The sequence below is a fragment of the Aedes aegypti genome, chromosome 1 (assembly GCF_002204515.2).
Source record: "Aedes aegypti strain LVP_AGWG chromosome 1, AaegL5.0 Primary Assembly, whole genome shotgun sequence".
NCBI classification, from domain to species: domain Eukaryota; kingdom Metazoa; phylum Arthropoda; class Insecta; order Diptera; family Culicidae; genus Aedes; species Aedes aegypti.
In genome coordinates, this window is record NC_035107.1 from 22,331,617 (window position 1) to 22,343,607 (window position 11,991).

The 11,991-nt window shown below is 36.7% G+C and overlaps 1 protein-coding gene across 3 annotated transcripts in view; it reads left to right on the plus strand.

Moving 5' to 3' along the window:
• LOC5567111 (cytosolic purine 5'-nucleotidase) overlaps positions 1 to 7,931 on the plus strand; it is a 200,609-nt gene extending 192,678 nt beyond the window's left edge. For all 3 annotated transcript variants that reach the window (XM_021839127.1, XM_021839125.1, XM_021839126.1), the window contains one exon: positions 6,769 to 7,931. In XM_021839127.1, the coding sequence (XP_021694819.1) occupies positions 6,769 to 6,966 (198 nt within the window). In that variant the 3' untranslated portion in view covers positions 6,967 to 7,931. The remainder of the gene's footprint in view (positions 1 to 6,768) is intronic.
• The last annotated feature ends 4,060 nt before the right edge of the window (positions 7,932 to 11,991 follow it).

Sequence of the window (11,991 nt, forward strand, 5' to 3'; positions counted from 1 at the left end):
AATCTTGTAAATTTGTATATCCTTGAATTACTTTTATGACATCTTGTCAATTAACAATTTCCAACAAAGATTTGGCTTTCTTTTAATTATCGGCTATTCTTTCAAAAGTTACACTTGTAGACATCATCTGATTTTATCGTCGGTTGTTTTTTTAGCTGATTTAACCCTTAAAGAATATCTGATGATTAAAAGAAGGATACATCTTTGATAACAAGAACATAAATTCAAATCAAAATCCAGTAGTATATTATGCTGAGATTAGCAGTTTTTAGACCAGTACCGTTGTTGTAGTATCATTCTGTAAATCATATTCTGAACCCTAGTTTCCCTAGAAAACTTCGTCCAACTAAGGAGACAAGAGAAGACGTGCTTAACTTCAACTTATTATTCCATAAAATATATGGTTATCATATATCGAATCCTCATTTTGGATTGTTTATGGTAATAAATTGTTATAGTTGTTATGATTCCCTCCCCTTGGTTATGCGACCTTGCCGCGATGGGAGGGCATAATCCATTAGCCCATATGATGGAAACCAAAGGCGTAACCTGTAGTGGTGGTATCACATTTTGGCACTTTTTGCTTAAAGCCGCGCCATAATTCATATGGCATAGACGCAATAATATCTCGGATGTGATCCAACGGACATTCTGCGTCATTGATAGAATTGATGCCCATTTCAAATAATTAATCTATTCGAAGTGGACATTAATACTATTGGTGACGTTCAGTTTGCCTTTTGCTAACCAGAATGATCCGTAGCCACTCTTACTATTAGCTAGCTAGATACATCGTTATCATATACGACGTAGGGAATACATAGGAACTCTTAGGAAAATGACTAGTAGATTCACTGAGTAGAAATAAGTGGCGACAATCTTATTTTAATATGGTTTTTACATTGCCATTATAAGAAATACCTCTTTTGTAACAGCGGTATAAATAATCTAATTCCAGCTTCATTTTCGCAAAATTTACAAGTAGAAAGTAGGCGTTGTGAAGCATTGCATTTGCCACCGAAAAGTGAATCATGTAGGAGACTGTGGAATAGAAGCCTAAGGTAACTTTACTTTTCAATATTCACTATAAAATGACTGTGGAAAGTAAGACGCTGAGATCGATCATTAGGGTACACTTGCTAGTTTCGAAAATTTGTTGAACAGACAAGGAAAGCGACTTTTTTCTTCAAGGATATATGAACGTAATGACCAATAAATACTTTTAACAACAACAAATTAAATTAACTAGAACTACTACTAAACAGTCTAATTTTGTTAAAACTTGACGACAATTGACATTTAAGACTCTAATCTAACGTAAAAGACAGGACCCGAGCAAAGTCTAACATCAAAATGAAAGCAAGTTGAAAACATATATTGTTTTCAGCATCAAGTTGATATCATAATTCGATATCAATTTATCAATGAAATATTCGATATCATATTTTGTTTTCGTTTTGCTATCATTTTAAATTTTTGTTTATATTTCTTTTTTATTTAATTATAAATTTATTCGTGCTACATGTTTAAATACTATGAGAATATAAAAATAAAGCATTTATCTAGTCGCAGCCACATTTCAACATCAATCAAAAATATGTATATCTCAATGAGTTCTCAATTTGCTCTCAATGATAGCAGAAACTGTTTTCAATTTGCTTTCACTGACAGCAAAAAGAAACTGTTTTCAATTTGATATCATGGGAACATTTTTCTGCTCTCAGTTTTGATATTTTAACCGTTAAAACGACCAAAATGACAACAAACTGAGTTATCAAAATCCGCGACATCACAACATCAAAATTAGTTTTCAATATGATCTCAAGCTTTGCTCGGGGAGTAATCAGAATAGCGCTTGAATGACAAATTATTCAAAACCATTTCGACTAAACAGTATTAGTAATGACACTACTACACTACTATTTCAAACAAATTCTGATGGAGCTGCTGATTTTCACAATGCTTCCTTTTCTCAGAAGCAAGGGAATATGGGTACTTTTCAAAAACTACCACGTCACAATACTAATAAAAAACAGTGTTCATGTGGGTGCCATTGCCTAGTCCGTCTGAGTATTGGTCCTGGTAGAGGGGAAACTTGGCAAAAGCCAGACCGTGGGTTCAGCCTTGACAAGTTAAGCTGTCAGGCAGCTCCAACTGAATACCATACAAAAAAAAAAAAAAATTGTTATAGTTGTTATAATTATAAATATTTACAACTGACTTTACTCACCAGAATGGCTTAACTATGTTTTTATATGGCTTAAACCAGTAAGCTTAGTTCAATGGAATGAATTTCAAAATCTAATTTTCAGTTTACTGTTGATGTTATGTTCGATAAAAGTTAATCTTTTAATGCTGAATATTATTTATTTACAGCTTGTTTTTCGACATTTACACTAAGTGACCAGCCCACTGAAATTTGCCATATTTATTTTTCTTACTCATATTACAGAGCTCGATGTTCTACATCGCGATATCTCTCCCTATGTCGATGATTTTTCGGTCCCTTCATTCTGCATACGTTTTCACTCTCCATATCTCGATATTCTCCTTATCTCGATGTGATTTTCATTCCCGATTTTCTCCCCGTGTCAAAGGTTACTAGACTAGATTTCAGGGATTTAAAACAACTTGTCAAGACGTAACAACGTCTGTTTGCTTTTAATTTTCCTGGTATCGGAGCGGTGAAGTCAGTTTAGCCTTTATTGAGAAACAGTGTACAAATATAATTTGCTTTTGCAAGTTGCGAGTTCCTAAGTTCGTTACGTAATCCTTAAAAGGTAATAATCGTAGCCAGAACGAGTGTTTTCAGTGTACGGGAGACATAACTGTCACACATCACACGTTTCCCAAGGCTCTTCGACAATTTCAACTACATTCCCATCAAGCACTGTCTCAGCCACAACACAACTGAACCTGCTTCTTTCTCTACATGCTACCATGTACGTTTGGGTAGAGTAAATGACATTATAAGCTTATCTTAGTTGTCCCTCTTCAAGATAGTGAAAGCCTGCTCAACTGCGCTGCGATCGATCCCAATAAATTCATAGCCTGAAAAATCAAATAATATATACAACATTTTCGAAACGATTTTGTTATAATTCACTCACTTTTGACTTGTGGCCACGTGTAGTCGTGTAGTCAAGTCAAACCTTTTACCATTGCACAGTGGTCCAGGAATCAGTTTTACGCGGAAAGATGCATTTTGAGCTTCAGAATGAAACATTAGACAAAAACGGTCTTCTACAAAGTTGTTTGTATTAGTTAAGCCCTTTGTTTGGTTTTATTGAAAATTAGGGTGGACCACATTTTCATAGAAATTGTGTAACTAACTTTCTTATTTGTAGAAATTATATTATACATGCTTCAGCAAAGTTGTATACCATTCAATTTCAAGCAACTTTGCCAAAAAAAGTTTTTTTGTATCTCTTGAATTGACCGATTTAGAGCTTTTTTCCTGCAGTGACATAGGGTGGTCCGAACAAAACTGGTTTTCTGGCTCTAGAGTTTTCAATTCAAATTTCTCATCAAAGTAGTCTATGAAACACTTTTAGAGCTTTGAAAAATGCGTAATTTGGTGAGTGAAGAAACTCGCTATCTCCTTCCGTTTAGGAGTTATTGTTGTTTTTCTCTCAAAAACATGCCTACTTTGATTGTGAATATCTCTGATTGGGGCAAACATAAAAAATATCTTTTGACGGCATTCAAAAGACAAAATAAAATTGTATATTATATCAAAAAATTACAGATGTGTTATTTTTGTAACTCTAATAAAATGCCTTGAAAAACAAAGGATTTTAAGCAGAAAAACTTTAATAACTTTTTAACTAAAATAGATATCATCAATATTTTTGCATGAAAATTTGCGTTTTATTAAGTTCTTCAAGTCGTTCATAGACCGCTTTGACGAGAAATCCGAAATAAGAAAGATAGGGCTCTAAAACTATTTTGAAGATTTTCATAGTATGTATTTTTTTATTATTTTGCATTTTGGGCATGAAAATGAAATTTTAGACAAAAATGATCTTCTACAAAATTGTTTCTAAAAATGTAAGCTAACATACTGTGTCATTTGAAACTAGGGTGGCCCACAATATCACACATATCATATAATCAACTTTTTTATTTGCAAAAATACTGGTATATGCTCTTAGGCAAAGCGGTAGAACTTGAAATTTTGATCAACTTTGCCAAAAAAAGTTTTTCTGTAGCTCAAAATTTGACCAATCTAGAGCATTTTTTCCTAATCATCGCAGGGTGGTCCAACAAAAATAAGTTTTTAAACGCTAGTTTTTTTAATATTATTTTCTCGTCAAAGTCATCTATGAACGACTTTTAGAACTTAACAAAACGCAAATTTTCATGCAAAAAGATTGTTGATATCTATTTTAGTTCAAAAGTTATTAAAGTTTTTGTGATAAAAAATAATTGATTTTCAAGACGTTTTATTCGAGTTACAAAAATAACACATCTGTATATTTTTGATATAATATACAATTTTATTTTGTCTTTTGAATGCCGTCAAAAGATTTTTTTTATGTTTGCCCCAATCAGAGATATTCACAATCAAAGTAGGCATGTTTTTGAGAGAAAAACAACAATAACTCCTAAACGGAAGGAGATAGCGAGTTTCTTCACTCACCAAATTACGCATTTTTCAAAGCTCTAAAAGTGTTTCATAGACTACTTTGATGAGAAATGTGAATTGAAAACTCTAGAGCCAGAAAACCAGTTTTTTTCGGACCACCCTATGCCACCGTAGGAAAAAAGCTTTAAATCGGTCAATTTAAGAGATACAAAAAAACTTTTTTTGGCAAAGTTGCTTGAAATTGAATGGTCTGCAACTTTGCTGAAGCATGTATAATATAATTTCTACAAATAAGAAAGTTAGTTACACAATTTCTATGAAAATGTGGTCCACCCTAATTTTCAATAAAACCAAACAAAGGGCTCAACTAATACAAACAACTTTGTAGAAGACCGTTTTTGTCTAATGTTTCATTCTAAAGCTCAAAATGCATCTTTCCGCGTAAAACTGATTCCTGGACCATAGTGCATTGATACCGGAGATCAAAGCATCCAGATCCGTCGGATTTTCACCGCCAGCAGATTTAGGATCTGCACGGAGGTCCCTGGAAGTTGAATCCTGCACCGACTTTGGTTGTCCAGAACTCTTTTTCTTAGTAGTAGTTTTCGCTGACTTCGATGCCTGCATAGCGCTTCGGGTTTTCGCATTGGACGTCTTCTGCTGAAAGTTTCAAGAGCATTGTCAATATCGAGCTTTGTTTGTAAAGATATATCTTATATAGGATATCGAAGATATGATTCGAATCATCCAACAACAGTGTACTTTTTTTTCACTTTGTGCACTAGCAGAAAGCTTAAAATAAGAAAATCAGGAACGTTTGCCTACTATTTCTCCAGTGAGTAGGGACACAAGTCGGCCATTGTGACGGCCATCTTTTGATTCCAAGATGTTTCACCTTAAGCAAGCGATCGTTAACTGAAAAATGAGAAGTGTTGGAGATTTTGCATTGGGAATTCCGGGCAACGAAAAACGTTGCCGTTCATATGCTTGGTACGAGCCTCGACGATTTGTTTGCGCGAAGGGCAATTCCAAAAGTGAGACTTATGATGGCCACCGCCATTTGCACATACAAACTTTGGGGTATCATCCTTCACAGGACAGACGAACTTAGCGTGAAAACAAATCATGCATTCAGCATCCATGCGACAATGTTTGGTATCATGACCTCACTTTTGGCACCGACTGCACTGAGTGGGGTTTTGTAAATTTCCTTCATGTTTCTGGAAATGTTACTATGTACCACGGACACCGAAAATAAGTCTTACTTTTTCTAAAGCTCCAATATTATTCTAAGCGCTCTTGTTAAAGTGAACTAAATAATAATCTTGAAAAAGCCCTTTCAGGAAAAATTCCAGATTGGATTCTCTTTTTCATAACGATTACTTGTAATGGGAAAAAAGTAAATCAAATTCCATGACAGGCGGCACTCTTTGTTTCCTCACTGAAATCAAAGAGCCTGGACTAGAGGCTGCTTCAATTTGATATTCGATATATTTGTCTGAAGCATCGAACTGTTTCAGATTCTGTTCGAATCTGTTTTAGATTTCTTCTCGGTTAAGATTCGTCTGTAATCTGTATTAAATTCTGTATGATTCTGTATAATGTTTCAAATCTATTCTGGATCATGTTCAAATCTATTTTAGATACTGTTTGAATGTGTTTCAAATTCTGCTCAAATCTGTTTCAAATTTTGTTTGAATATGTTTCAGATTCTGTTCGAATCTCTTTAAATTTTGAATAGATTCTGTTCCACATTATGTTCGAATGTATCACAAATAATTTAACAATCAGTTTCAGAGTCTGTTCGAATATCTGTATTCTAGTCGAAATTTTTCAGATTCTGCTCGATTATGTTTCAGGACTCTGGAACAGGAGAAGATTTTGTATAAGGTTCTGCTCAAATCTGTTTTAAATTAAAATTTGATTCAAATTTTGTTCGACTCTTATTCAGATTCTGTTTCAGATTTATATTTGTCATTTATATTTTTCTTAACAGGCATGCCTTTGTAGCTGTAGGTACATTACATTAGCAATTTGGCCCTTTTCTTGTAAAAAAAATCACTTAATCATCCCTTTCTTCTCCAATTTCTGTTTCATTCTCTTTTCAGACGTTGAAACCTGCAACTAACATCCGCAGCAAAGAACCCTACTCAAAACCACTTCTTCATCTCTATTTCCAGGCCATCACCGAAAAGGAGCTCAATTTGCTCTCGGTGAGCGGAAACGTCTCGGTGCCGCATACCCGGCCGGAAACGCCCCGCTCGGTGACCCACACGCACGATGAGGACTACTCGGACGAGGACAGCGACGATCAGAAGAAGAATGGCGGAAGGCGAGGCTCCTCGGCCGGTTCCGACAGAGAGTCCGACAAGAAGTAGATCGCTTCCGTCTTCTACCAAACATCTGTCTTTTGCTGAACTGCAACTTTTAGGTTAGGTTGTCCCTTCAAAGCCACTATAAACAACTGTTTCTTTGTTACTTTTAAGGAGATATATATATATTTAGTCACATTGTTGGACACAAAACTCAGTAGACTGCTCAAATTCGCAACGACCCCAAACCCGTGTTTCCTGTTCCATAAGCAATATTCGAATCCGAAACGTTCTGCACTAGCTGTTCTTTAAACACCGCAATCGATGCTTTTAGTTTGACGTGCGAAACCTCAAACTAGTTCCAAACTCTAACCAAAAAAAAAACGGTGTGACGTAGAGTGAAATTATTCGTTAAGTGTTTGTACAACTTAAGAATCAGTATCTCGTCTGTAATCTATGCTTCTCCAGAGCACTTTGTCTGATGCTTCCAATCAATACCCGCTAAGGAATTTAACTGTTTATATTTTAACCAAAAACAAAAAATCGAAAACTGAAACACTCTTAAACTAATCTAAGGAAAACGTACAAAAATTGTGAAAGAGTCATTGACGGAACAACCGAAGGGAAATGATTGCTTAGTTGGCGTGCGTCTTTGTTCTTCATCGGGATTTAGCGTGTAGCAATTTCCAAGCATTTTATTGGCCGTGTAACGTGAGATTTTACTAGGGTAAATGTAAGATATGTTATAGTTTTTTTTTTGTTTGTGTTAAACGCTGTAAACTTTCTACTAGAGAGGTAAACCAAACATGCATTATGCGCGAGTGCGTTGTAGAGGAACGAAACGCCAATTATTAGAGACTTCAAATGTCGTCAGAAGGGAACGAAATCATTCGCAAAACACTTATGAAAATGCAAAACACACACACACACAAGTTAATACATTGAACGAGGAAAAAATGCCTTCAATGATCGAGTAGGATCGAGTAGAAAAGAACAACCATTTGTGCGCAGTGTCGGGTAGAATTAGAAAACAAAAACGGTTATGATCACAGTGAAACAGTAGAGCAAAATGTTTCGTACAATTCACATTCAAAGAAAAAAAAAACGATATCTAAGCGACATTTTCGACAAATAGAGCGTTATAAGAGAGCATACGATGAGTACGGGAAAATCTGTTTAGTAGAACAAAAAGAAATTCCTACCATATTTTAGCAGAATCTGAAACTAAATCGAGCAGAACCTGGAACTTATTCGAGCAGAATCTGGAACATATTCGAGTAGAATATAAAACAGATTTGAGCAGTATCTAAAACAGTTTGGAACAGTTTTAGGCATAATCTGAACCAGATTCGAACAGAATATAAACCAGATTCAAAGAAGAATGTGGAACAGATTCGAACAGAATAATCTGAAACAGATTCTCGGACAGAATCTGAAACAGATTTGAACATAATCTGGAAAAGAATCGAACAGAATCTGGAACAGATTCATATAGAATCTAAAATGGATTCGAACAGAATGTGAACCAGATTCGAACAGAATCTGGTACATATTTGGACAGAATCTGGAACGGATTTGAACAGATCTGAGACAGGTTCGAATAAAATCTGGAACAGATTCGAACAAAATCTGGAACAGATTCAAACAGAATCTGAGACAGAATCGAACAGAATTTGAGACAGATTCGAACAAAATCTGAGACAGATTCGAACAGAATCTTAGACAGATTCGAACCGAATTTGAGTCAGATTCGAACATAATTTGAGATAGATTCGAACATATGTGTTTATTCTGCGCGGCGTATGAGGTGAGACGAGTCGAATGAGGTGATAATTGTCGACTCGCTCCCATTTGATTAGTCGTCTCACGTCACTCGAGGTGAGAGCGACTCACACGCCGCGCAGAATAAGCACAATAATCTAAGACAGATTCAAACAGAATCTGAGACAGATTCGAACAAAATCTTAGACAGATTCGAACAGAATCTGAAACAGATTCGAACAGAATCTGAGACAGATTCGAACAGAATCTGAGACAGATTCGAACAGAATTTGAGACGGATTCGAACATAATTTGAGACAGATCCGAAGAATCTGAGACAGATTTAAACACAAGCTGAGACAGATTCGAACATAATCAAGGACAGATTCGAACAGAATTTGAGACGGATTCGAACATAATTTGAGATAGATCCGAAGATTCTGAGACAGATTTGAACACAAGCTGAGACAAATTCGATCAGAATCTGAGACAGATTCGAACAGAATCTGAGACAGATTCGAACAGAATCGGAAACAGATTCGAACAGATGAGCTTATTCTACGATTGGCGTGAGGTGAGGATTGCCGGTCTCGTATAGCGAGGTGACAATTCTCGACTCGAGTGAAGTGACTCACCGTGTAAATCAAATGGAAAGTCACTTCACTCGAATCGAGAATTGTCACCTCGCTTTACGAGACCGACAATCCCCACCTCACGCCTCTCGTAGAATAAACCCAGGAATCTGGAAGAGATTTAAGCATTTAAACAGATTCGAACAGGATCTGAAACAGATTTGAGCATAATCTGGAAAATAATCGAACAGAATCTATAATAGATTCAAGCAGAGTCTAAAATGGATTCGAACAGAATGTGAATTAGATTCGAACAGGATCTGAACCAGATTCGAACAAAATCTGAATCAAATTCAAGGCAGAATCTGGAACAGTTTCGAACAGAATCTGAGACAGATTCACACAGAATCTGAGACAGATTGACACAGAATCTGAGACAGCTTCGAACAAAATCTGAGACAGACTCGAACAAAATCTGAGACAGATTTGAACAGAAACTGGAACAGATTCGAACAGAATCTGAGACAGAGTCGAACAGAATCTGAGAAAGATTTGAATAGAATCTAGAACAGATTCGAACAGAATCTGGCACAGATTTGACCAGAAACTGAACCAGATTCGAACAGGTTCGAGCAGAATCTGAAACAGATTCAAACAGAATCTGAGACAGATTCGAACAGAATCTGAGACAGATTCGAACAAAACCTGAGACAGATTCGAACAGAATCTGAGACAAATTCGGACATAATCTGAGACAGATTTTAACACAAGCTGAGATCAATTCGAACAGAATCTGAGACAGATTCGAACAGAATCTGAGACAGATTCGAACAGAATCTGAGACAGATTCGAACAGAATCTGAGACAGATTCGAACAGAATCTGAGACAGATTCGAACAGAATCTGAGACAGATTCGAACAGAATCTGAGACAGATTCGAACAGAATCTGAGACAGATTCGAACAGAATCTGAGACAGATTCGAACGGAATCTGAGACAGATTCGAACAGAATCTGGAACAGATTCGAACAGAATCTGGAACAGATTCAAAAAGAATCTGTAACAGAATCTAGAACAGATTCAAACAGACTCTGGAACAGATTCAAAAAAATCTGAAACAGATTCGAACAGAATTTGGAACAGAATCTGAACCTGATTCAAACAGAATCTGAACAAGATTCTAACATTATCTCGAACAGATTCAAACATTATATGGAACAGATTCGAGCAGAATCTGGAAAAGATTCGAACAGAATATGAAACAGATTCGACAAGAATCTGGAACAGATTCCACAAGAATCTGGAACAGATTCGAACAGAATCTGGAACAGATTCGAACAGAATCTGAGATAGATTCGAAAAGATTGAAAAAGAATCTGAACCTTATTCGAACAGAATCTGAAAGAGATTCGAACAGAATCTTAAACAGATTCGATCAGAATATGGAAAAGATTTCAACAGAATCTGGAACAGATTCGAACGGAATCTGAACTTGATTCGAAAAGTATCTGAACTTGATTCGGAAGCGGCAGTTCTGTGCAAGGAATTTCAAGTCTGCCAGGATTTGAGCAATAATCTGGACGAGAAAATTTGCCGTTCAACCGTATCTCGAGCTAGAAGATCTCCGGGGATCCGTCAAGTCAGTGCTGAAAGAAGATGGAACATACGAAGCCGTGGAACCTGCGAAGGACCGGAAAGCGAGAGCCAAGGTAGGTCTCCTCCTCGAACCGTCGAGGAGGTAAAAATGGTACAGGAAGTGTGGCAAAACCTGGAGCGGGCGTTTGAAAATTCCGGCCTAACCAGGTGGATCGGTCTACTTCACAAGCTGGTGAAAGCCGATCTGATGAGCAGTTCGTTGATATCCGAATACAGTGCACCCCCGCTAATTTGAACGGTACCTCATGCAAACCATCGGGGTTCATTTTTAATTTGAACTTCTAGTCACCCTAGAGTCGTGTTTCTGGTTACCTCTTTTAATGTTTTGTTTTGGTTCTGCGTTCCGTTCCACAGCGTTCCATTTCGCTTTACTCCGTTCCTTGAGGTAAATGACGTTTGAACCATTTTTAATCTGAACGATGTGCAAATTAGCGGGGTACAGATTGAAAAGTGTTCATCGGGGATACCCGGTACGTAAATCAGATAATTTCGAACTCAATGGAATCGGATTAAACATTTCGGAGGAATGGATTGTTTCCCTTTGCAGTCTGCCGGAGAAATATAGGCCGATGATCATAGCCCTGGAAATCACCGGCGACGCAATAAAGAGAATACGAATACTAATCCCAAAATTACACTACAAATCTCGTCAAACTACAGCACCTTCATGAACTTGTGCAAATTGTCGCGTTATCGATTAGATTCCATGCATTTCCTTCATATGAATGATTGTATTAATTTCAAGCGTCACTCTGAATGGATTTTTCTTTACATGCAGCATCAGTACTGCATGTTCGAAAGGCTTTTTATTCACACCAAAAGTGTAGTAAACTTTGTGGATTTCGTGTTTGAGTAGATGCTACATGTAGTAAGGTTCAACGCTTTTCTATTCATACCACCCATTGTCTCGTAGATGGGCTACATCTCGTCAGCATCAACATGATCCAGATAATTATGGATTTTTTTTACCATGACATATTCTGAAAGGAAGCGAGCACTGTCCTGTACAACTCTCCCGAAGACAGTACCCATCTAAATGGTCGAATCCGTCCCCAATAATAATAACTGACTTACACGGAACTAGCTGGAGATGGGAAAATTT